Source organism: Oryza glaberrima, chromosome 12 (assembly GCF_000147395.1).
Source record: "Oryza glaberrima chromosome 12, OglaRS2, whole genome shotgun sequence".
Taxonomy (NCBI): Eukaryota; Viridiplantae; Streptophyta; class Magnoliopsida; order Poales; family Poaceae; genus Oryza; species Oryza glaberrima.
The window spans coordinates 12,451,502-12,479,101 of record NC_068337.1 but is presented as its reverse complement, the minus strand read 5'-3'; the positions used below and the strand labels follow the sequence as shown (position 1 = coordinate 12,479,101).

The 27,600-nt window shown below is 43.4% G+C and overlaps 1 protein-coding gene across 1 annotated transcript; it reads left to right on the top strand.

Moving 5' to 3' along the window:
• Window positions 1-1,168: 1,168 nt before the first annotated feature.
• On the top strand, window positions 1,169-27,600 carry LOC127757270 (beta-galactosidase 15). The gene is made up of 19 exons (XM_052282764.1): window positions 1,169-1,520; window positions 2,277-2,372; window positions 2,457-2,569; window positions 3,309-3,375; window positions 3,550-3,642; window positions 4,246-4,389; window positions 4,485-4,573; window positions 11,194-11,299; window positions 12,740-12,827; window positions 12,955-13,079; window positions 17,204-17,401; window positions 18,980-19,212; window positions 19,851-19,966; window positions 21,437-21,534; window positions 22,331-22,441; window positions 23,799-23,903; window positions 25,864-26,072; window positions 26,472-26,814; window positions 27,253-27,600. The coding sequence occupies exons 1-19, from the start codon at window positions 1,242-1,244 to the stop codon at window positions 27,394-27,396; spliced, it is 2,757 nt and encodes a 918-aa protein (XP_052138724.1). The 5' UTR covers window positions 1,169-1,241; the 3' UTR covers window positions 27,397-27,600.

Below are 27,600 nucleotides of genomic sequence, written 5' to 3'. Positions count from 1 at the left end.
AAGCGCCTTCATTATCTGAGTTAGAGAACTTGGGTCCCAAAGGGGCTGATTTGCGAAAGGAGGCCCATGCTACGGCCCACTGAGCAGCCCATGGCTAAATTGTCTACAATTACCTTTATAAATGTCCCTATTCACTAGGGTATGCATGTAAATTCTCATGTATTTATTAGCTTTAGGGTACATGACTTTATACCAAGACTATAAATAAACCAGAAATTCAATATCAATATACATTGTTTTACTTTTCCCCAAGAAGTGAACAACTTCGACGAACGCAATTGTCATTGGACAATATTAACTACTCCCTCCGTCCTATAAAAAACTAACACATCTTATTACTACAAATCTAGATATACATATGTCCAGATTCATAGCACTAGAATATGTCACATCTGGTTTTAGATTCGTTTTTATTGAACATAGGGAATATTTTGTTTTAATAGTATAATGTTAAGTAGTCTGCCTCATGATATAAACATCGGTTTTGATTTTACACGTCTTCTTCAACTTTTCTGCTTCCTGCCGATTATGGAAAATTGTAAACGGTCGATTTCTACGGAAAACCAGGACATGATGATTGAAATGAAATTATAAAGAGACAACGACGTAGGGAAAAAAAAATCTGAACCTACTGAAACGGACCATTTCACCACTTCGTTAAGCCAGATATTGCAATCATTACGTCTGTGTTTGCGTGAGGTAGCGTGCACTCTTCCTCCCCAACCCAAAAAATTAAGATCACAAGCTCAGTACAACCCGACCCACGTCACCATCTCATCTCCTTTTTCTTTTCAAGAACTACCATCTCATCTCATCTCATCTCATCTCATCCCTCCTTATCCTTCCCAACGGTCAAATAAAAACCAAACCAACAAAATAATAAAAAGAAAACATATGAAAGCGAGTTTAGTATTACTCCCTTTATTTCATATGATAAGTGATGTAACCTTTATCCTAGTAAAACATTTTTAAGTTTGACTAATTTTTTTAAAAAATATAGCAATATTTTTAACATAAAATACATATATTATTAAAATATATTTAATGTTGCTAAACTTTTTGGTTTGGTGGAGAAAAAATGTAACTAGGAAATAAATCAAACCAATTTATAATATAAAACGGAGCGAGTAAAAGAAAAAAAAGAGTCCACTGCTCCTTATATTCCTCCGCCGTGGCCGTCGCTCCCCTACCGTTGCTCCTCTCCCCTTCTCCGCCTCCGCTGAGCTCTCACCGCTTCCGCCATGGCCGCCTCGCGGGGGCCGCCGCTTCTAGGGTTCCGAGCCCTCGCGCTCGCGCTGCTGCTCGCGATCCTCCTCTTGCTCGGCTGCTCCGCCCCCGCCGCGTATGCGGGGGCGGAGGGGGTGCTGAGGCAGGTGGTTGGGAGGAGGGGCGACGACGGTGGTGGTGGGAACTTCTTCGAGCCGTTCAACGTGACGTACGACCACCGCGCGGTGCTCATCGGTGGGAAGCGGAGGATGCTCGTCTCCGCGGGGCTGCACTACCCGCGCGCCACATCCGAGGTGAGCGAGGCCGTGATGGCTGTGCCCTCCTCTCCCCTCTCCTCTCCTCTGCTTGGCTTGGTTTTTGGTTTGGGGTTTTGGGCATCGGGGGGCGGATTCGGTGGTTGGGGGTGCCTGGGTGGTGTGGGATTGGTTGTGGATGCTGCGATCGAGATGGGTTGGGTGGGTGGAGGTGGATGCTAGTGTGAGCGTGTGCTCCGGAGGAGTGGGACTCCTGGGATTCTGGGATTAGCAGCCTGAAATTGGCGTTGTTTCCGGTTTGGAGGCGCCTTGTTGGTGCGAGATCGTTGATAATTTCTCCTTTGATATGTATATTTTGTATCTTAGTTGGTCGCCTTCTAGCTTTGCGGTCCGTTTAGGCGCTGAACCATTGGGTTTCGGGATGGCGCAGTTTTGAAGCATACTTGACATTGTTAATCCAGCCATCATTATTAAACTTCTGGTTGCTTTCACCTGCTATGCTGGTTAAACTACTCGTTGATTTGCTCTGAGCACATGTTTCGCTTGCAGATGTTCCAATACATTGTGTGCTAGAATTGATTGGGCTTGAGCATATCAATTTAGCATTATATAATATATAACATGACTTGTTTTTTACAATGTTACAAGAGTAGTAGTGTCTTTCAGTTCAGCACCTGCTCCTCCTGTTATTTTTTCCCCGTTTTGTTCACTGCAAGGTATAGAAACAAGTTGGCGATCTCTATGTCTTACTCCTTGTTTTTAGGATTCTTTTAATTGATATACAAATTATGTCAGATGTGGCCTAGTTTAATTGCAAAGTGCAAGGAGGGTGGCGCAGATGTAATTGAGACCTATGTCTTTTGGAATGGCCATGAGCCAGCCAAAGGTCAGGTAATATAGTTGCTCAAATATTCATTTCTATTGGTTCTGGTACTTAAGTGTTAATTTATGTTTGTTGCCGTGCATTTTGCCCAGTATTACTTTGAAGAAAGATTTGATCTTGTGAAATTTGCGAAGCTGGTTGCCGCCGAAGGTCTATTTCTTTTTCTTCGTATCGGCCCATATGCTTGTGCAGAATGGAATTTCGGGTCTGTTTATATCTTAGCATTTTACTTCATATCAGTTGTACCTATTAGAGTATTGAATTGTGTCAGACGAAAAAGATTGCTTGTTACATGTTTGCAATCCTTTTTAGCTTGTGCACATACACACTGCATTAACTAAAAAGGAACAGTGTAAAAATATTACAATATCACCTTTTTAGCTTGAGCATATCTTCACCATAGCTACTGCTTACTTTAATTAGTAATGGTTGGGCATTGACTAGAACCTTCATTTTGTGGGTCTAACTACATTTAGTATTCCCTATGATAATGTTGTTCCTTTTTTTTTTAAAAAAAAACTTTTGAGAGGGGATGCCATGCTTAATTTAGTTGGCCATTTTCTGTTTTAACCATTTGTGCCTGTAGTATAATGCCACTCAAGCTAAGGAGGCTATTCTAGGATTCTCTATGAATAGTTTACTCAATTAATTTATTCTCATATCGGTCAGCATAAAAAAGTCAGTATCACAGTTGTTCTCATGAATGAAGCTAGTCTAAACACTTAGAGAGCCATATATTTCTCCCATTATGTACTCTAGGCTGTTCGTATATTAATCTAGACATGTGTTTTTCTTCTTTCAATTAACTTTGATGTTTATTCATTGTATTTCCTCTATAATTTTAAACTTTACACAGTTCTATCTGGTTATAATTCTCCTATTGAGAAACGCTACATAATTTTTCTCTCTTTTACTTACCTTTGTTTCTTCATCCATTTCTACAGTGGTTTCCCAGTTTGGTTACGTGACATCCCTGGCATAGAATTCCGAACTGACAATGAACCATTCAAGGTAAACACATGTCCTTCTATAGATCATATTACTTTCATCTGATAATTATATTATTCAAACTCTTCAAATTTGAACACCAAAGTCTGACAGGAAAGAATGCAGAATTACAAAATGTTTTTTCAAGGGGCATGCGCAAACACCATTGTAACAACTAATTTTTCTAAATGTTTACAGGCTGAAATGCAGACTTTCGTGACAAAAATTGTCACTTTAATGAAAGAGGAGAAACTTTATTCTTGGCAAGGTGGTCCCATTATATTACAACAGGTCTTTATACTATTCTCTGATGCTATTTCTCCAGTCAGTTGAACATTTTTCCAAGGAAACAAAAAACTTCGTTATTCTTGACTTTTCAACAAGAATATGCACTATATTGCATAGCTAAATCTAGGTGATACAAATCCTTGAAGATCTGTCATCAATATTATTTTGTTTGGAATACAGATGGCAAACTGACAGCAGTACTCGTGACCACTAATATTGGTGCAGTAAATTGTATTTATTGGTAATGGAAACAATGTAGTCTTTTGAAATCTCAATATTGGTTTTAGACAAGTTGATACAAGAAAACTGGAATTAGCATCCAGTGTAGATGTGTTATCATGACCAAATTGGTCAATAACAGGACCACAATACCATATGCACTTCTTTTCTTTATTTTTTCTTTTTGAGTTTCATATGTTACTTTTCTGACTTGCACATCCAAAACCGAAGGATACAGTATATATTTGCCATGCTTATATGACTGCTGATAATCTTTTATGCATTTTGTTAGTGATACCATATATGTCCAAAAGTTGAAATGAAAATGGGCACATGTCCACATGACTTGTCTTTTTGTCTGGCATTTCTGTGGGGAATGTTTGACAGATTGAAAACGAGTATGGGAATATTCAAGGAAATTATGGCCAAGCAGGGAAGAGATATATGCAATGGGCCGCTCAGATGGCAATTGGGCTTGACACTGGCATTCCTTGGGTGATGTGCAGGCAGACTGATGCTCCAGAAGAAATTGTAGGTGACCTCATAATCTTTTGATTCTTGTTAATATTATATTGTTTTGGTAATTGCATGAAGTAGGTCAGTAGCTAATTCATCCTTTTTGGCAGATCGATACATGCAATGCATTTTATTGCGATGGTTTCAAGCCAAATTCTTACAATAAACCAACAATATGGACTGAAGATTGGGATGGATGGTACGTGGTTTTTTCCTGGATTCCACTGCTACTTCTATGAACATTTTGAAACTGTTAGAACCTAGCAATTTTCCATGAGTAGCAGTGTTAGACCTGACCCACTCAGTCGAGTATGTTGGATAAGTCTTTGTGGTCCTTGGTCGTGATTCTTCTTTTTGCTTTTGGGTAGTTTCACCTTTTCAGGACAGCATCTACCCCTTTAGCATATTTTTCAGTTGCTAGGACAGCTGCGGTTAGTAGGACAGCAGCAGTTAGCATCTCCTTTATGCCTCCTTTATACTTTATTCAGTTTGGATGCCCTCTAGGACAGCATCCCATTCAAATTTCGAATTTTAGACTAGGAGGGTGCAGCAATAGGCTAGCAGCCAGCTATGGCTATATATATGTATCCAACCTCCCTCGGGTAGGTATGGCTTTTGAGTTTGTGAATGAAGAAAACTAGAAAATTGCCCCACTCTGAGTGCCATCCTCTTCTCAATGAGAGTAACCATTGAAGTTCTAACATCTGGTATCAGAGCCACACTTTCCTGTAGGCTAAACATCTCTTGTTCCACCCCTTCCCAAGCTCGGTTGAGCTCTCAGCCAGCAGCAGCAGCAGCACCGGCTGCTCCTCCTTCCCTTTCCCTTCCCCCTCTCCACGCAGCAGCCCCCCGGAGGTGCGCCATGTCTGACGTTCGGTCTCGGCGTTCGGTCGCCTCGAGCACTCGGCGTCAGCAGGACGCCGAGCTCGCCGCAGCAGAAGAGCGCAGGCGAGCAACGGCTCAGACCGCTGCAGCAGCCAGGGCGGAGGTGGAAGCAGAGGCGACGGAAGATGCGGCACGTGCGGCGGAGGTAGAGGTTGAGACCTTGCGCAGCAGCATCAACGGCTCCATCGCCGGCGACATCACCGCCGACAGGGAGCTTGAGGAGCTGGCAAGAGGTAGGGCACGGGAGCGGGCAGAGCGGTGGGCAGCAGCCCACCTCCACGGCGGCGGCGGCGGCCCAAGGGACCGCGCGCCCGTCGACGGGAACCCAGACTGGCACGGGCGTGCCGGCGGCAGCCCGGAGCCTGCGCACGGCCCTCGTAGGCAGCGTGGCTCTCCCTTCCCTGACTGGCGCCATGGCCACCACGGCGTCCAGACGGTGGTCAGGGACTTTGGTCCCGGCGGTGGGTGGCCTACCCTCACCAAAACCAACTACATCGAGTGGGCCGCGGTGATGAGGGTGAGGCTCCAGGTGTGGCACATGTGGGAGGCAGTCCGGTACGGCGACGTCGACTACGACGAGGATCGGCGAGCACTGGATGCCCTCATCGCTGCAGTCCCGCCCGAGATGCAGTTCTCGCTTTCCCAGAAGCGGACTGCCAAGGAGGCCTGGGACGCCATCGCTGTGGCACGCATCGGCAGCGACCGCGCCCGCAAGTCCACACTACAGGCACTCCGCAAGGAGTGGGAGAACCTGTCCTTCAAGCCAGGTGAGGATGTTGATGACTTTGCCCTCCGTCTCAACACTCTTTTGCAGAAGATGGTGCAGTACGGCGACGACACCTACAATGAGGAGAGAGCTGTCGAGAAGCTCTTTCGCTGCGTCTAAGAGAAGTACAGGCAGATCGCTCGCTCGATCGAGTCTCTGCTGGACCTCTCCACGATGTCGATCGAGGAGGCGTTAGGTCGCCTCAAGGTCATCGACGGCGATGAGCCACAGCCTCTCTCGGGGCCTATCACCATTGGCGGGAAGCTCCATCTCACTTGGGAGTAGTGGGAGGCTAGCCAGGGTGACGGGAGGAAGGGGGAGTCCTCTTCCTCGACAGGCTGCCGCAAGCCGCGCAAGGCGCGCGGAGGCGTCCAGCTGCGGTGGGCGCGAAGACGCGCCGAGGGTGGCGCTCGCAGAGGCGCCCAGGGCGGCGCCGCTAGCAACCACAAGCCGGCACGAGACGACGCCTGCTGCAACTGTGGCAAGCTTGGCCATTGGGCCAAAGACTGTCGACAGCCACGACGCGGCCAGGCCCACGTCGCACAGGTGGAGGAGGAAGAGCCGGCTCTGCTCCTGGCACACGCCAGCATCGAGCTATCTTCAGCGGCACCGGCCGCAACGGCTTTCCTCCACCTCGAGGAGCCGAAGGTACACGCCTTCCTCGGCAACAGCTCCAGCAACGACAAGGCTGATGGGTGGTACGTCGACACCGGCGCCACCCATCACATGACTGGCCGGCGGGAGTTCTTCACCGAGCTTGACTCCAGCGTCTGAGGCTCCGTCAAGTTTGGGGATGCCTCCGGCGTGGAGATCAAGGGCGTCGGCTCTGTCACCTTCACCGCCAAGTCCAGTGAGCACAGGCTGCTCACTGGAGTCTACTACATCCCCGCGTTGAGAAACTCTATCATCAGCGTGGGACAGCTGGATGAGAACGGCTCACGCTTGTTGGTCGAGCACGAAGTCATGAGGATTTGGGATCGCCGCCGTCGCCTTCTTGTCAAGGTAACCAGAGGCACTAATCGACTCTACATCCTCAGCGCGCAGGTCGCACAACCAGTTTGCCTCGCCGCTCGTCGGGACGACGAGGCGTGGCAGTGGCACGAGCGTTTCGGGCACCTCCACTTTGAGGCCCTGAAGCGGCTCAGCGCCAAGGAGATGGTGCGAGGCCTGCCGTGCCTTGACCATGTGGAGCAGCTCTGCGACGTCTGCGTCCTAACGAAGCAGAGGCGACTCCTCTTTCCCCAGCAGACGAGTTTCCGAGCTAAGGAGCGGCTCGAGCTCGTGCACGGGGACTTGTGTGGCCCAGTGACACCGGCCACACCAGGAGGACGACGTTACTTCCTGCTGCTCGTCGACGACCTCTCCCGCTACATGTGGGTGATGGTCCTCGGCAGCAAGGGAGAGGCTGCGGACGCCATCCGGCTCGCGCAGGCTGCTGCAGAGGCGGAGTGTGGCCGCAAGCTGCGCGTGCTGCGCACCGACAACGGCGGCAAATTCACGGTGGCTGAATTCGCGTCGTACTGCGCTAATGAGGGCATCCAGCGCCACTACACCGCGCCGTACAGCCCGCAGCAGAACGGCGTCGTCGAGTGGCGCAACCAGATGGTTGTGGGGATGGCTCGGGCTCTCCTCAATCAGAGGGGGATGCCGGCCATCTTCTGGGGAGAGGCGGTGGTGACGGCCATCTACATCCTCAACCGCTCGCCTACCAAGGCCCTCGATGGTAGGACACCGTACGAGGCTTGGCATGGGCGCAAGCCGGGGGTCTCCCACCTGCGGGTCTTCGGCTGCCTCGCGTTCGTCAAGGAGCTTGGCCCCATCGGCAAGCTCGACGACAGGAGCACCCCAAGGGTGTTCATCGGCTACGCGGAGGGCTCGAAGGCCTATCGCATCCTCGACCCGGAGACACAGCGTGTGCGCACAGCGCGCGACGTAGTGTTCGACGAAGGGCGAGGGTGGGTATGGGACAAGGAGGTGGACGATGGTTCGACTCCGACGTACGACAACTTCACCGTCGAGTACGTCCACTTCGAGGGAGCTGGGGGAGTAGGCAGCTCTTCTTCACCAAGCGTGTCTACCCCAGTCCCCGAGCCTCCACCGACTCCGACACCAACACACCCTCGGGCCACGGCTTCGACTGCGATGAGCTCTTCGCCGACACCACCACAGCCGGCAACCCCACGCGCCCCAGCACCAATAGCCACTCCTCCGAGCACGTCTACTCCGACGCTAGCTCGTGTTGAGCGCAGCCCGGTGGAGTTCGCTACTCCGCTCTCCCACGACGGGGAGCGCATCGACGCGTACCACGACGGCGAGCAGCTACGGTACCGTACGATGGAGGATCTTCTCGGCGACCAGCCGGTGCCGGGACTGGTGCCTCGCGACCTGGAGGTGCAGTTGCACCTTGCGTGCGACGACGGTGAGCCTCGGTCTTTCGCAGAGGCCGAGAAACACGCGGCATGGCGTGCCGCGATGCAGTCGGAGATGGACGCGGTTCAGGAGAACCGCACCTGGGAGCTTGTTGATCTCCCTCGTGGTCACCGCGCGATCACCCTTAAGTGGGTGTTCAAGTTGAAGAGGGATGAAGCCGGAGCCATCGTCAAGCACAAGGCTCGCTTGGTGGCACGCGGTTTCGTGCAGCAGGAGGGGATCGACTACGACGATGCCTTCGCTCCCGTGTCATGGATGGAGTCCGTGCGACTCCTTGTGCTGGCTGCTCAGGAAGGCTGGGGCGTCCATCACATGGACGTCAAGTCAGCGTTTCTGAACGGCGACTTGAAGGAGGAGGTCTACGTGCACCAGCCGCCGGGATTTGTGATCCCCGGCAAGGAGGGCAAGGTGCTACGCCTGCACAAGGCCCTCTATGGCTTGCGGTAGGCACCGAGGGCGTGGAATGCCAAGTTGGATTCCACGCTCAAGGGGATGGGCTTCGAGCAAAAGCCCGCACGAGGCGGCCATCTACCGGCGGGGCAATGGAGGAAATGCCTTGCTGGTGGGTGTCTACGTCGACGATTTGGTGATCACCGGCACCAAGGATGCGGAGGTCGCGGCGTTCAAGGAGGAGATGAAGGCCACCTTCCAGATGAGTGATCTGGGGCCTCTCTCCTTCTACCTGGGGATCGAGGTGCACCAGGACGACTCCGGGATCACGCTTCGACAGACCGCCTACGCCAAGCGCGTCGTTGAGCTGGCTGGGCTCACCGATTGCAACCCAGCTCTCACTCCGATGGAGGAGAGACTGAAGCCGAGCCGCGATAGCACGACGGAGGAAGTGGATGCTACACAGTACCGGCGTCTTGTGGGAGCCTTCGCTACCTCACCCACACACGGCCGGACTTGGTCTTCTCCGTCGGCTACGTCAGTCGGTTCATGCAGCGACCGACGACGGAGCACCAGCAGGTTGTGAAGAGGATCATCTGCTATGTTGCGGGGACTCTCGACCACGGTCTCTACTACCCGAGGTGTCCTGGCAAGGCACACTTCGTCGGGTACAGCGACAGCGACCACGCCGGCGACATCGACACCAGCAAGAGCACGAGCGGGATTCTCTTCTTCCTCGGCGAGTGCCTCGTTAGCTGGCAGTCGGTCAAGCAGCAGGTGGTGGCCCTGTCCAGCTGCGAGGCCGAGTACATGGCGGCCTCCGCCGCTTCGACCCAGGCGCTCTGGCTTGCTCAATTGCTTAGTGATCTCCTCGGCAGAGACACTGGAGCGGTGGAGCTCAGGGTGGATAGCAAGTCCGCTCTGGCCCTGGCAAAGAACCCCGTTTTTCACGAACGGAGCAAGCACATCAGGGTGAGGTACCACTTCATCCGAAGCTACTTGGAGGAAGGGAGCATCAAGGCGAGCTACATCAACACCAAGGACTAGCTTGCGGACTTGCTCACCAAGCCTCTTGGGAGGATCAAGTTCCTCGAGCTCTGCTCCAGGATCGGGATGGCCCAACTTCCCCACAAGACGATGCACAAGACTTAGGGGGAGAATGTTGGATAAGTCTTTGTGGTCCTTGGTCGTGATTCTTCTTTTTGCTTTTGGGTAGTTTCACCTATTCAGGACAGCATCTACCCCTTTAGCATATTTTTCAGTTGCTAGGACAGCTGCGGTTAGTAGGACAGCAGCAGTTAGCATCTCCTTTATGCCTCCTTTATACTTTATTCAGTTTGGATGCCCTCTAGGACAGCATCCCATTCAAATTTCGAATTTTAGACTAGGAGGGTGCAGCAATAGGCTAGCAGCCAGCTATGGCTATATATATGTATCCAACCTCCCTCGGGTAGGTATGGCTTTTGAGTTTGTGAATGAAGAAAACTAGAAAATTGCCCCACTCTGAGTGCCATCCTCTTAATGAGAGTAACCATTGAAGTTCTAACAGAGTAGGCCATCAGTTGGATAGCATGTTTCACTTGAGTATTAAACTGTACAAGTCTTTCTATGCACAAAAGCTTTACTAGTTAGCAAACTTGTGAAGACTTACCAGAAATTAGGGAGATGCTAAAACATGGGAACGTCGAAACTGTCTCCTTTAACTCCAATGCTGCTGGTGGGTGGGTGGGGGGTGGGGGGGGGGGGATGACGGAATGCTTGTGGTTGTGAGATGCATGCTGGTGGCCTGGTGTGCAAGGCCGGCCAATCCTTACATTTTGGAATGGAGGGAGCACTTACCAAAAGATCCTACAAAATGTAAATTCCGGATTGTGAGAGAATTAGTTTCGGGTTGTCATAAAATGTTCTGCTGTATAAAAAATGTTTTTTTTTGTTGTTGTATTTTAAAACTGTTTGAATAACATATTAATGATTAATGATTTAAGTAGATTAACATTGCATTGTACACAGTTTTGAAAAGCTCTTTATTTTCCATCCCTAGACATACCATGTGGTCGATTATATGACAAGTGTATCACTGAAACAATATTCGTACGTGGATAAACACTTCAAGTTTGTCTAATTTAGTGAGGCACCAATTACCATTAGTTTATGTTTCATCCAGTTTTTGTTTTGCTGTGTTACCTGACAATATATTATTGTTCTCGAAGTCACTCCACTGTTTATTATTTTATGTATAATATATTTCACTGTATTGCTTGATAATATATTTGCTATTCTCAAAGTGCACTCTGACTCTACAATTTCTTGTTTTGAGCATAACATGGTATGCTGACTGGGGTGGACAGGTATGCTGATTGGGGTGGAGCATTACCTCACAGGTCAGCTGAAGACAGTGCTTTTGCTGTTGCTCGTTTCTACCAAAGAGGTGGAAGCTTACAAAATTATTACATGGTAAGATCTTTGTTGAAGAGACTGAAATCCATAATTTTTTTTCCTTAAATGTCGCATTGGTTAATTCTTTTGCTAACATTAAAAGTATTCGAATTGAAAACAATGTTGGTCCTCGTACGCCAATCTTTTAAAAATCTGTATTACAATTTGGCTTTCATACATCAATCTTTTACTCATCATAGCACACGTACCATAAACATTAGAACCTTTGATGACTAGTATACATGAAAGTACTTAGACTTATGACATAAATAGCTATTTTTTATTTGCATTACCAAACACTTTGATATCATTATATTTTTTATAATTGTACAATATATAATTTGAAAAATGGATGTTCAAACAGGTGTGCTGGATATGTTCAATTCTGTCTCTTGTTGAGATAGTTTTTTTGTGTGCCCCTGAATCTCTCATACTATTTTATGCCCCTTCGTTTTTTCCTCATCACCTGCATCCCATTTCCCCACCGCGATCCATGCGTGGAAAGTAACCACTGGGATCCAATGTTTCATTCTCAATCATCCTCCTGGCCCATCCCTAATTATATGGCCTGGCCCGTTACAACGTACGTGCATGTTACTAGTAACAGAAAAAAAAAGGGTATTCTACCCATAATTTGGAGGATCAACACTGTTTTCAATTTCAGGTTAATTTCAACCAAATTTGGTATTGTGATTTACATAATTTTTCCTAAAAATATTCCATTTAACTGAAAGGGAATTCGTGGCGAGGGTTTTGATTTTGCTACATGATAATATGGCCAGTTTAATAAACTTCACGGTCAACTTACAATCAACTAACAGAATGGGCAGTCGGAGATATAAAGGAAAACATAGGGACATATAGGGGATGAAACATAACACAACACGAAAAGGATTGAGCAAAATTCGAGGGCATCCAACTAATTTTCTTGTAGAAGAATGGTGTCACTAGCATTTACTTCATGTGCCTGCATTCAGCCAAAAAAATCTGTACAGTTTTGTGCACTCCTTGAATCTTCATTTTTTCATTGAACTGGTGTAAATGTCTATGAGAATCTAAACGAACATAATAAATAACTAGTTCTGTTGCTGATACCATAGGCCATAATCAATTAGTCCACACCTGACCCGATTGATACTAGCTACTTGCTGTTCCTTTATTAATCTGGGTAGACAGCTATATAAATCTCGCCTAGATTTTTCAAGATGGGTTACTTGAAGAAATATGGGCACTTGTATATAATACAACCACCCACCACCTCTCGCCCGCCCTGGCCCGCACTCTTGTATGCATTTTTGTCCTACTTTAAGTAAGTTTTTAGTCTTCAACTATTGATGCATATTTTATTCCATCATGAAGTATTTTTCCCTAGGCTTGACTGTAGTGATTTTTGAATAGTTTTCCGAGCAATGATGATTTTTAGTAATTAGATCTAATAGTTCATATTTGATTCTGCAGTACTTTGGTGGAACAAATTTTGCACGGACAGCTGGTGGTCCACTTCAGATAACAAGCTACGATTATGATGCTCCAATCGATGAGTATGGTATGTAAAAGTTCTAAATAAATGTTAGATGTTTTAGGACCTTATCTTATTCTATTTAAGTTATATTGGTGTTTCTTTGTTTTATATAAAGAGATGCTACCTAAGATCCATGAATTGCTATTTTCAGGTATATTAAGGCAGCCTAAGTGGGGGCATCTGAAAGATCTACACACCGCAATCAAACTTTGTGAGCCAGCTCTTATTGCAGTGGATGGCTCACCCCAATATATAAAGTTAGGATCAATGCAAGAGGTTAGTTGTCATCTTCTTTGTTTTGATTTTATACACATTTTCTGAACAATTCTATTACCTTTTTATTTGGGGAAAGTGACACCATTTGTTCCAGCAATTTGATGTTTACGTGTTTACTTAATTTTTCCATTCTAAAAAAAATAATGGTAGACTGACATATGTAAAGCTATGGAAGGATCAATGGGTGTATGAGGTGACCTGGATTTGGTTACTGCATACAGCAGCAGGTAGAGTTATGCAGGCCATCAAAGAACTAAAAAGAATCATCTATTGACTGTTATCATGTCTGCATAGCTGCAGCTCTACTTTATTACCCCACGGGAGCCTCTATTTCAAATATTTGCCCATTGTAAACTTTGCTTTATGTGCTCACATTTTTTCTGGGTTTTTAAATTAAATCTGTTTACATGTGCAAGCTCCATGGTTCCACCAAGTGAGCAGCCAACATAGCTCCCTATGGGATGAATACTACTGGATATATTTATCCATGCAAGAGAAAACGAGAGGGGTTTGCCCTTTTCTTTAAAGAAAATAAAAGATGAGAGGTCAGAATGAGCCTGAATGAGAAGTCCAGGGACAAAAACTGATGATCTCAGAAGTTTAATATGACATTTTTTTTTCTCAAACATGCAGGAGAGCTGCATATCATTATAATAATGAGAAGAAAATAGAGGGTAAGAACCCTTACAACACACACATAAACCTTACATGAGACCAAAAGACGACCTCAACCTAATACAAGCAAACTATTCACCATTCGGGATGATGGCAAGAATGCTCTTAGCCCCGGCCAAACCCCATTCATACAAGTCTTCTCTAGCGAGCAGCAAGGCTTCAGTTTAATATGACATTTACTTTTACATATTTAATTTCGATATTAGTTTGTCTTGTCTCTTGAGTGATTAGCTACTCTATGTCTTGGCTGACAAAATTACCCTCTAGTAGGCAGAAACTAGCTGCTTACTATTTTTGTATAGGTAAAAGTTGAATTTTATCAAAGTTCTCTAAATTCCTTGAAGTTTCAACTTCAAGTAACATTTAGATTTTAGATACAAGCGCTCACACAATCAATGCGAAGATACCCCGAATCAATCAGTTTACTATTTGTACCACTGGTTAACCAGTAACTTGCTGGATTTTGTAACTTACATGCACTGCTGATCTCTGGAAACTTGGATTCTAGGGTCCTAATGGAAGCACCAGGATTCCAATGAAATGGCATAAATAAACCCTTTTAATTTTGGCAGATTACCCTGCCGATCTCTTTCTTGTTAATGCACGTAATTTTCAAAATTTGTTTTTCTTGACTAAATAGCCAATTCCATTACATCGCAAACAACTAAAACGGCATATTGTTCTTAGTTATTTGACTCTGCATGAAAGGGAATTTGACCGACTTTCTGTTCAGAAAAAGGTCGAGGGACAGGGCATGCTTGGTTGATTTTCTGAAGTTAGGAACATGAAAAAGTATGTGATATAGTTGGCCACTGAACAATGTTGTGTGAACAATTTGTTCCGTGGACTATTTCATATTGATTGGCGAGAAAGCAAATATTTTAAAATACTCTATTCTACAATGTATCACGGCTTTGACATCCCATTGTCTCCAACAAACACCACAAAAATTATTAAACTTTTCATGATGAATCTAATGGCTCCATTTTCATACGAAAAGTTCTAAAGACCTTTTGATATGGAGTAAATTTCAGATAACTGCAACTATTTTGTCGAAATTATCAATTTACTGCAACTTTATCTAGACATTTCAGAGAACTGTGACAATGGTGTATGATTTTATCAGAGAACTGCAATTTTATTTGCTTGGCATGTTTTGGGCCTGCCAGTCATACAGACATGCAATACGTATGCTGGTGTAAGCCAGGTCCATATGTCATACACACGGGGGGCGGGGGGGGGGGGGGGGGGGGGGGGGGGCAGTGTTAAGGCGGTTTAAGGCGACCCACCACTGCCTTAGCGCTGAGGCGTAAGGCGTAAGGCGTTGCGACGCCTTATGAGATAATTGAGGCGTGATTAGTGGAGGATATGATAGAGAAATTAGGAAGAAAAAAAAAGGAAATTGGTAAAAGGCCCACTAAGCCAGGCAACCAGCCCACCAAAGACCAACATTGGTCTTCATACCCACGTGTTTTATGCCCTAAGAGACATCATACGCCACCAGGCACCAGCCGCCATGACGAGAAGAGGCACCAGCCGCCATCAATGACTCTGGCCGCTTCTTCTTTCTCTCTCTACAAGCCAACTAGGTTCCATGATGAGCTTACCTCTTCTTCCTTCCCCTTCTTTACTGGTTTTTCCTGTTCTTTCCTCTTCTCTACTCGTTTTGCCTCTAAGGCGGAGTGGACGCCTTGACCTCCGCAACCACCTTACCGCTATAGCGACGCCTTAACAACCATTTTGGGGGGGGGGGGGGGGGGTGTTAAAGGTGCCTGGATTTTTTACATTTTGGTCCTTTTGAAAAACTTATTTCGCAAATAGACCCTTGAAAAAACTTATCCCAGGAATGGTCCTTTTTGGGGCGCCAGAGTGGCTGGCGCCGTGGTCTAATGGGATGGCGCCAGCCTCTCTAGCGCCGTCCTCCTGCCACTGTGGCACACGTGAACCGACGTGGCAGGAGGAGGGCGCCACCATGGCTGGTGCCCCCCCCACCCCTCACCTCCATTCCTGTTTCTCTATATGGAGTTGCAACCTTTTTATTTTTGTTTTATTTTTTCGGATGTTTTTTCACACTTAGGATCATGATACAACCAACCACAAAAAAATTTAAACTCGAACGGAATATACCACTTAGTTAGAAGTTTGGAAATAGCATACCACTTAGCTTACTTTGCACCTTCACCAAAATTAGACCATAACTCTTTTAGTAAAACCCTTTGATCAACATGTTAAACATAATGCACTCTACCAATAGGTGAAATTACTTAATCTAATTCACAATATAACCACATGAAATGATAGCCATAAGTTAAACAGTATAGAGAGATGCAATTTTTTTTAATTTTATTTTTTTGATATTTTTTTCACACTTAGGAGAACACAGGAACCAACCATAGAAAAAATAAACTCAAATGGACAAAATATGTGACTTGTAGAACTTTCCAAAGCTCTACCGAAAATAGGCGTCATTCGGGTGACATTTATTAAAATAGACGTAACTTTCTCATATGGACTCGGAATCAGGCAAATAATATATCCACGGACATCTACAGAAAAAGTTACATCCGATTCTCCCTGGCTTCGCCGGGTTCGGCGATATTAAAACCTCCAAATTCAGCTTGCAAGATTGTGTTTTTGAGGCAAGAAGCTTTGCGGTAGAGCTTTTGAAAATTCTACAGGTCACATATTTCGTCCGTTTGAGTTAAACTTTTCTATGGTTGGTTCTTGTGGGTTCCTAAGTGAGAAAAGAATATCAAAAAAATAAAATAAAAATAAAAAAGTTGCACATGTCTCTCCTTTGCACTAGAGAGTAGAGGAAAAATTCTACAGGTCACATATTTCGTCCATTTGAGTTCATTTTTTCTATGGTTGGTTTTTGTTTGTTCCTAACCGTGTAAAAAAATATCAAAAAAATAAAAATAATCCCCGGGGAGGGGGGGGGAGCCACTCTGGCGCGCTCCCCCTGCCAACTCAGCACTGCCCTGCCACGTCGGCAGGAGGACGGCGCCAGCCACTCTGGCGCCCCTAAAAAGGACCATTTCTAGGATAAGTTTTTCTAGGGGTCTATTTGCGAAATAATTTTTTCAAAAGGATCAAATTGTGAAATGTCATACACACAAGAGGGGGGAGGGGGGGGGGGGTAAAGGTGCAGTTTTGTGATAAACCATTTTCTATTGTTGCTGTTTTGTGAAATACCCATCTAAAGTTGTAGGCTTGTAGCAAAGTGATAGTTTTGACAAATATATTTGTGGTCAATGTTATTGATGTTTGAGTGTTCATTATCTAAAGCATCTTACATTTATGAACAGAGGTAGTAGATGGCTATTAGCATAGCAGTCACACGGCTTAAGTTATACAGTTATATTTGGCATGGGATGTTGACTTACTTTATGTATATTTTACATTGCGTACATTTTATATTGTGAACAATGCTTTGCTTGTTGATTCAGGCACATGTATATTCCACTGGAGAAGTCCATACAAATGGAAGCATGGCAGGAAATGCACAGATTTGCTCAGCTTTTCTTGCCAATATTGATGAACATAAATATGCATCAGTCTGGATCTTTGGTAAATCTTATAGTCTACCACCATGGTCTGTGAGCATACTACCAGATTGCGAAAATGTGGCCTTCAATACTGCACGGGTATGTAGTCACTAATTGCATGCAATATTCCTGTGAAGCTACAAGTGTTGAGTCAGTCACATGCTTATGCAAATACAATTGAGTTTAGGTTGCAATGCACAGAAACTTTCTAGAACTGCCCTTCTGGTGGTTCCAGTGGTTTGTGATCACATTGCCCACACCATATTTTTTGGTTTAAAGATTTATGTCCAGTTCCTACATATCCCCTTGACATATACTTGTTACCTGGATTGAGTATACCAAAAATTAACCTTGCAAAACTGAATACTCAATATTTATCCAGAAACTGACCAAAAACCTTCTGGAACTGCCTTTGTGGTGGTTTTGGTGATGGCCTGGTCTCAGTAGTCAGTACCCATGTTGTTGACTTTTCAGACTGAACTGGAATTTGAATTGTGTAGAGTGGTTATACAAAACTGTGTTCAGAATGCTACTACTATCAGTAAATTCTCCATATTAAAATATGGTAGCAACACATCCACTGAATTTAACACGTCAAAGAGATAATCAACAATACTAAAACTGTCAATTTATTCACCACACTATACACCAGTTCCAAAATCTGCTCTATGAGCAGCGTCGCAGCCCTCCCATGGGCCCATGTTTACATTACACCCTGTTGACCTTTTGTCCTCAACTTCGTGTTGCCCGTGATATTATGGTGGCTGTGTGGCTGGGTGGAATTAATGCCACTGCACCACTACAATACCTGGGCCCATATTATTATAGGAGAGATAGTGGCAAATGCTAATTATGTTTCATGACAAATTAGTGTTTTGGAACACAAGCCGTGAAATTTACTGCATGCACATTTACAAGTTCTTGTGATATATGCGTAGCTCATTTTACAAAATAGTTTCCCAGATTATTATTAGAATCCATTTAAAATCGAAAGTGTTAAAATCACATGTTCCCATCTGTCCTCAAGAACAGAAGGCTACCAGTTGGTTAGAAAGAAGTTTTACCAACCATTTTCTCGAAAACACAAGAGAGTTCCGTATCATTTTATTAAAAAGGGAGAGAAAAAAAGGAACAGGGGAGGGAGCAGCTCCCAAGTCCTACCCGAACCACCAACAGGCCTTAGCCTTTACATGAAAAAACACACAACTAAAAGATGACCTCACCCAAGGTTTTACCAACCTTAAACAGCATAATGTTTATAAATCACCATTTACGGTATTTGTGTAAGTTTATAACTGCTCAGGTATTTTTTTTGTCCCAAAGAATAATATCTTTGTCTGATTTTGTTCTCAAATATTTGTCTATGTTTGACCCATGAAATCTTTATGGCATCTGCATTATGACATACGGAGTATCCAGGAGCCACTTTTTTAAGGGAATATGCCAGCAACCATTGATGTAGTTTATTGTCACTGGAATCTAGAACCTTATCTGAAGCCTTTTTTTTTTTTCCTGTTATTCATGCATTTCTTAGTTCGTCACACGGTCTAGGATACAACATAAAAGTGCCTGCAAGATTTTGGATGCCAGTCTAAATGTCAAACATAAACATGGTAGATGAAATATTGACATAAAATGAATGATCAATCTCTTATTGTTTACTTGTACATTTTTCAGATTGGTGCACAGACTTCAGTTTTTACTGTAGAATCTGGGTCTCCCAGTCGTTCAAGTAGACATAAGCCTAGTATCCTCTCACTTACATCTGGAGGTCCGTATCTCTCAAGTACTTGGTGGACTTCCAAAGAGACTATTGGTACTTGGGGTGGAAACAATTTTGCTGTTCAGGGAATATTAGAGCACTTGAACGTAACGAAGGACATATCTGACTACTTGTGGTATACTACCAGGTGAGTGTTGAGTACATGCTGTTGGAGAATATATGATTTTGTGAGATCAGATTCTGTAGTGAACCATCTGCTATTATTTTTCTTGTATTCAGTCCATGATTAGTTGACTCGACATTTTGAAGTACAAATTCTGATAATGTTTCTTTGTGTGCAAGTGTGTACACTCGTGTCCAAAATGTTATTGGTGATGATCATCAGCACCAAAAGGAGTATTATTTCTAGTGATATGATTTATGCATGGGGAAAATTTGATTCCTCAAATAACAAAAAGAGAATGCAATATTTTAGTAGTATTACTGCCAGTGTCCCAAGCCCACTTGTCGACCTCACATTGGGTGTTAATTTCCCAGTTATCTTATGTAGAGTATTTTTTAGCACTCTACTTGCATGCAAACACGAAAGCAGACTGAGCTCTCCATTCAATTTTCATTTTTCAATGAAATTTCAACTGTGTATATTACTATATATTGACTATTTTCCACTATTTAGAGTTTCAAATTCCAACCCAGAGTACCTTCAAATGATGTCATGTTCACTGTCCTCTACCAGTATGCAGTTTGAATGGCACGTATAGTCTGCTGCCAATCCTCATTATTTTCAACAGTATAATTACTATTAACATTTTCTCAATTCAACAGGGTAAATATTTCTGATGCAGACATTGCATTCTGGAGTTCGAAAGGGGTTCTTCCTTCACTAACAATAGATAAAATTCGTGATGTAGCTCGTGTATTTGTAAATGGCAAGCTTGCAGGTATTAATTTCAATTTCTTAATCTTTATGAAAAAAATGCTTTGCATTTAATTTGTCAGTGTTTATATGTTTTTTTTTTTGGGAATACGCATGAGTATGCATATCATTTCATTAAGAAGGAATAAAAGACGGGGAAGTGACTAAAGCGTCATTCTCCCCCAAAACACTTAAAAGAAGTTACAAAACAAAAGGCTCACATTACCCAACTTTACCCAACCGGGGTAAGCGACCTTCTAAGGAACTCACCGAGCTTAGTGGCTCCGGCCAAACACCAAAAGCTACACTCATTTGCTACAGTTTGAATGACAGCCATAACACTAGGACTAGCCCCATTAAAACATATAATCATTCCTATGCTTCCAAATCTCCCAAGCCACTAGGATAATGAGAGAACTGAGACCTTTTTCCGCATCCTTATTACATTCTTTTAATTGTTATTCACCCCATGGGCTGACAACCTCCCTACTTGGATATAACTGTTATTCACCCCATGATATAATTGTACAATCAGTTGGAGTGCAGATACATTAAGTATTGGGTAATGAAGTACTTTAGCCCACCTGTTTTAAGCTTCCTGTCTGTAAGCTTTTTGTGTAGAGCATTTGATTAGAGTACGTGATAAGGTGATACCGTGGTAAGCCGTTTCCCCTAAAACACTGATACATGTGTGCGTGCGCGCGCGTGCGTGTGTGATAATTTAAAAATATAGAAGTTAGATATGCAATGGAGGGGATTAGGTTGTATGGTTTGTATGATAGTTGTCGAGTTGGCAGCCTTAAACTGGCTTTTCTTTTTTTTTTTTTTGATAAAGGAAGCTTTTATTAGTCTCAGACAATTACATCAAGTTGATAGGACCGTACTAAGAAAACTCTCAGCCTCTGCATAACTAGGATGCACACAGCCAAAACATAGACACAACCACAAAAGAGTTTGTAACAAGAGAAGGAAAGCAGTAAAATTTAGGGAGCACCAATCTTCAGGCTAGACCGCCACCCATGTCCCTAGGTAAAACATTCCCTGACCACCTGCTCCAAGCGCTGACACGCTGCTGCAACCAAATCCCATGAACCAGGCTTCTGAAGGATAGCCTAGGTACGAAGGAAGTGGATAGTTAAAAAAATAGCCTAGGTACGAAGGAAGTGGATAGTTAAACTGGCTTTTCATGGGCATCCAAGGAAGAGGTTTGGCCTAGAGGTACCAGGGAGGAAGTAATGAGTTATTGCCAATTATTTTATTTTTTTGAATGAACAAAAAAGAAAAGTTACCAAATCATGTCTAGTACATATGCAGTACATTTCAGGAGGTACCCATGCTACATAGTTGGGATCTTGTTAAGCGCTCAGAAATTAAATGGTCTGGTCTTGGTATAACATTTGAAAATGCAGTCTTGCATGCTGTGGTGTTACATTTCTTAATTAACGCATTGATAGCAAGATTTCAGTCGTTTAATAAGGTTCCTTTCAATATGAAGGCAGTCAAGTTGGTCACTGGGTCTCACTGAAACAACCGATTCAATTGGTTGAAGGGCTTAATGAGTTGACATTACTTTCAGAGATTGTTGGCTTGCAGGTATTTGAATTTTCCTTTTTGGAAGTTGATTTTATCTCTCTGGGCTTTGCAAAAAGTCCATTTAACAAACTCACACAACCCCATAAACATGCAAAACCCGGGTCAATTGACATTTCCAAGGTTATTTTGATGACATGATGTAATCGCAGTGACTTTTGTTGTAGAGATCCATCTGATGGGGATTTTGCAAGCACATTGTTAACTCTATTTTCTTTCAAGACCCATCAGCAAAAAAACGTACTATCTAGCTGTCACTGACCCCTGTTAGCATTCAGTCTAAGGGACTAGTCCAGTTTATTTGTAGTTTAATGGATTAAGTGGAATTTTTACAAAGCTCGAGAATGCGTTAATTCCATTTTTTTTCATGTTCCATTTAAGCTTAGCATTTGTATCATGAGGCCAGGAGCATTCCTATCTGTTGTAATAAATTGTTAATTAATATGAGATTTCAAGGTGCAACCACACATAGCAAAAGGGGCATATCCTTTGTAGGTTTCCTTTTATTGATGTGGTTTTAGTTGTTCTAATCCACACAGTTGCAAGTTTTTACCCAGGTTGAGACACGTTTGGTATGTGAAAATTTCTTATTCCTATTCCTGTAAACTTGACAAAGTAATAGTGAGCGAAGAACTTTCATTTATGTTGAAGCTAGAACAATCTATACAATGCCTGTGCATGTGATGGTATCATTTTATTTGGTTATATGTCTGCTTCTGTTTTATCTGCATACATAGTCACCATGTACAAAACATAATATATTGTTTGTTGTATCATGACCTCTTGGACAAATGCAAAGAACTATGGTGCTTTCTTGGAGAAAGATGGAGCTGGATTTAGAGGTCAAGTAACACTCACTGGCTTGTCAGATGGGGACGTTGACCTAACTAATTCCCTTTGGACATATCAGGTAATAACCATTCATATGTACTTTTTCTGTAACAATTCGGATTGTGCATACGGTTGTGTGGTACACACGGTATTATTAGTTCGCTAAATACATTGTTTTTTTTTTGAAAATACGGTTCAGGATCGGTAAATAGCAAATTATTCTGTAATGTCAGCAAATACCATTTCTTACAAGGTTGACTGCCAGAAAACAAGAACGAAAAAACCATACAGAATACCAAACAATGGTACAGTACGTTGTGGTTTTTCAGTATGAGAATAACAATGCACTGCAGTAACAACGTAGGCCTTGTTTGAATTTTTATTCATCTTTACTTTGACTTGTTTGACTGCAATTGGTCTGGTTTTCTTTTCTTCCATTCACATTGCCATGGCACCAAAGAAATTTTTTACTTTGGAATGATATATGCAGGTATCGCATGGTTAAAACTCTGCAGCCATAGAAATTTTACAATAGAAGGATAAAGATGCTACAGTACTAATGTTAAGGGTACTAAGCTGTCAAATTGCGGATGCCATTTACCAAAAAAAATTCATTGCCTTACCGCTAAAGAAATAAAACACTGTAACATGCATAACCTAGGTTAGAAAAAATTGCCAATAAGGAATTAAGGATATGGACTTCTCTCTGGCCACTCACCAGCTGGTAACCACCTAATTACCTGTTATCCGGCAAAAATTGAAATTTTTGTCAGGGAAAATCCGGAATTATGGTATTCCAAACCTTGTCCCCACCACAAGGTTCATGGAATGAGACTAGTGCTTGCCAAGACACCACAGCAGCCCTTTTACATAGGAGGTCTTAGGTGAAACTGTGCGCTAGTTCTTCTAACAAATCTTCATCTAATCTTGGTTAACTATCTCATCCAACATATAGCTAACATGTTGGCTTTATGGTTGTGGTTCCCTCTGGCCAAGCCCATGACACCAATAAAGTTTGGAAATGACCTAGCTGGCACTGTAAATATGCCATTTTCACACCTTGTTTTTTCTGCGATAGCAAAGGTTTCATACACGATACAGTATCTGTTGCCACCTGGCTTTATAGTTGTGGTTCCCTTTGGCCAAGCCCATCATACCAATAAAGTTTGGAAATGACCTAGCTTACACTGTAAATATTTCATTTTTTTTCACACTTTTTTCTGCAATAGCAAAAGGCTGCATACATGATACAGAACTTGTTGACACCTGTTGTTTCATAAGCCTAGCGCCATTTTAAAAGAGATGTGGCTCTGTCATATTGATACGTTGCAAGAAATTCCACACCTGGGGTTCTGTGTTGTGTACATAAACTATTTATTCCTAATCTGGAGTGCAAAGTGCAACAAGCACATGTAACATTTATGTCTAAAATACAGGTCGGCTTGAAAGGCGAGTTTTCTATGATTTATGCTCCAGAGAAGCAGGGATGTGCTGGGTGGAGTCGCATGCAGGACAGTGTACAGCCTTTCACTTGGTACAAGGTAAGTTGCCATTTCACCTGAATATAGATGTTTCTGTATCATACTACCTCCGTTTCTAAATATTTGACGCCGTTGACTTTTTTAAATATGTTTGACCGTTCATCTTATTAAAAAAATGTAAGTAATTATTAATTCTTTTCCTATCATTTGATTCATTGTTAAATATACTTATATGTATACATATAGTTTTACATATTTCACAAAAGTTTTTAAATAAGACGAACAGTCAAACATGTGCTAAAAAGTCAACGGTGTCAAATATTTAGAAATAGAGGGAGTAGTATTTAGGCCTCTGTTTGGTTGGTGACTTGAGGAAAGTACCTGAGAAAATTTTATGCGTTAGAGCTATCTGAAATTTTGATGAAATGTGCCTGACCAAGCATGCCTGAGAACAACTTGTTTGGTTGGTGTGCATGCCTGAGGGAAGATACTTTTGGATTATACACACATAATTTTATTGCTTTTAGAATATATGTAATCAGTCTGTAGGAGACACTATTAAGTTCATGCATGCTTATTAGTTTGTGGAATAAAAAAAAATAACCCCATAATACCTGCCATGCATTGCCAAGGTTCCAATTACGTAATGTGGTTAGATTAATTGCGAATCATCTTCCATAGTTTGCATTGGATGCCTGAGCCCAGATAATGATGAGGCCTGAGTAGCTCAGGCCAGGCAAGCTTTGTGGCTCAGGAAATGAACCAAACAGTGCGTCCCGGGGAGGTGTCCAGCTTAGCAATTTATTCTGAGGGAGCTAACTATACGTCCCTAAATGTCCCTTAACAGTTAACATTACACTTATGGAGGCAGCATGACTAGATTTTTCGTATAAAATCTCCTTAGTTCAGGCAAATCTGGCAGAACTTTTGCAAATTTTGTTGTTTTTTCACTACTTCATGTTAGAGCAAGGTCAATAGTATAGTTAGCTGTTGGCTATACTTATGTTCATGTCATTTTACAGCTGATACTAAAGCCAACTTGTATAATAAATTGGCTATTGCGTGGGCTACATCTCATTAATAAAAAAGTTAAGCCTGCACACATAAATCAATACAGATGATCAAAAGTAAACTCAATCTCTGTAGCCATCGGTGTTGTTCCATACACGTGAGTTCTCTCTCTACATATACAGATACCAAATCACAACAAACAGATGAATGCATTCGACGGACTACCTTGCTAATTCATAGGTACATGCATTTGACGAACGATATGAAAAGCACTGAAAATAAAAGAAGAAAAGCAAAAGGAAGGGATTAGACGGTGACAACGCAAATTAAGAAGCCACCTGCTGCTTTCATCGCAATGAGATCCCTTGCAGCAGTTCGCAGATCCATCAGCATTGTTGTCCCGAGTCTTGACGACAGCTTCCTCCTCAGCCGGGTTGGCATTGACGCCATCAGCATGCAGTGCTCCTCCTCGGCCGATTTTGCGGTGCTGCGGCAGGTGGACACAGCAGGGGCATACCTGGCCAGGAATGGCGAGCTTCATGACGTATACCCCGTCGGTGTCCAGATTTTGGTCGGCCGGCAGCAGCATGACCTTGCGAGGGAGGTTGGGCGGGCGAAGCCGCAGAAGGCTAACACGAAGCGGAGTTGTGAAGGGTTTCGATCAGGCTTGCGGCACTCTGCGAGATGAGAACTACGAATACGATGGGCTGGCCTGGATTCCGGAGGGGGTGGGGAAGGGAAGGAAACTGAAGGCCACATGCGATCGGATAAGGTTGTTGTGGGGCCCGCAAAACACGTATTTGATCGCTAAACCGCATGCAAACGCGTGCTATCGCCCGGCGATAGAATTGTCGCTCGCTGGGTTCTCTCTCTTCGTTACTCTCTCCACGTAGGAATCTGATGAGTTGGAATTAGCCTGCTGAATCAACCTATTGTACCTGCTCTTATACTCTATGGAAATTCAAGCTACTTCACTTTTGTATATTCACAAATTGTCTTGTATTTGCAGACCATGTTTAGTACCCCTAAAGGTACCGACCCTGTTGCCATTGATCTTGGGAGCATGGGAAAGGGTCAGGCCTGGGTGAATGGGCATCTAATTGGTCGCTACTGGTCACTAGTAGCGCCAGAATCTGGGTGCTCATCTTCGTGCTACTACCCAGGAGCCTACAATGAGAGGAAGTGTCAATCAAACTGTGGAATGCCTACACAAAACTGGTATTGAGAACAAATACTTTTAGCATATTTCTATTATTGCTTGACATTCATTTTCTAGTTTTCTAGTTTCCTGTTATTCGTATTTAATTGAATAAAAATTCTTCATATTTGTTGCATTTACTACAAGTGCTACATGCATGCTAACCACCCATTTTGTACCCATCTTTTGGAGAATTTGTTGACAGAAATCACAGTACCTACCAATGAAATATCATACTCCTGATAGATATAAAGAACAAACAGAACAAATATTATGATCTAACTGGAACTTTGTCATACCCTGTGTGTGTTTGATAGAATCTTCTTCTGAGATTTCTGGATGAGAATAGTTTGTTTGCAGTTTCTTTTTTCAATATGCTTGTGAAGTGTACCATAACAAACATGTGATTTCCTAATTAGGTACCACATACCAAGAGAATGGTTAAAAGAGTCAGATAATTTATTGGTTCTGTTTGAGGAAACAGGAGGTGATCCCTCGCTGATATCACTGGAGGCTCATTATGCCAAAACAGTCTGTTCAAGAATTTCAGAAAATTATTATCCTCCCCTTTCTGCCTGGTCGCATCTTTCCAGTGGCCGTGCCTCAGTGAATGCAGCAACTCCAGAACTGCGCTTGCAGTGTGACGATGGGCATGTGATCTCTGAGATTACATTTGCAAGCTATGGAACTCCTTCAGGTGGCTGCCTGAACTTCTCCAAAGGGAATTGCCATGCATCGAGCACTCTGGATTTGGTGACAGAGGTAAGTTGACATGTATCAACTGCTGAATCGACTAATACCATGCTTATGATATGAAAGCACCTATTTAGTTTTTTGTACTCGTGCCATTAGTCTAAAATTTGGGTACTTCTAAGCAAAAGGGTGAATTATGTCACTATCAAATTCGTTACGAAACAAGACAAAAATACACTCGGAATATTTTCTACAGAAATTTTGTTGGTTGAAGTTCCCCTCAAGGTGTTTTTATTGGGTGGAAGTTATTTTGTGTTTCATTGGAAGATGAGTTTGGGCATATTTACATGGGTCTGCCCTATAAATTTATTCAATCAGATTGGAAGCAGATACATGAAATTCATTTTTGTACATATAAATTTTATTGCAAATATGCACTAAAAGGAATATATTTTCTGTGGGCAACACAATATGTGCTTTAATATTTTCTGTTTGCTACATTTCCAGGCATGTGTTGGCAACACCAAATGTGCTATCAGTGTTTCCAACGATGTCTTTGGTGATCCATGCCGAGGAGTCCTCAAAGATTTAGCAGTTGAGGCCAAGTGTTCCCCACCATCAACCACCAAAGAGCCTCGCGGTGAGATGTGATCTGGAATTCATCATGACACATCTGTTGCGAACAAGGTAGGGCTCACTTAACTCTGCAATGGCACACACAGCATTGCTGTACGCGGTTTGTCCCTGTACATCCATGTGTAAAAAGATTACCTAAAAATTGAATGAAATGTGAATAAAAATGCAAAGGAGATTTCCCTTGAATTGGTTATATTATTCTGCATTGTTCGACTGCAA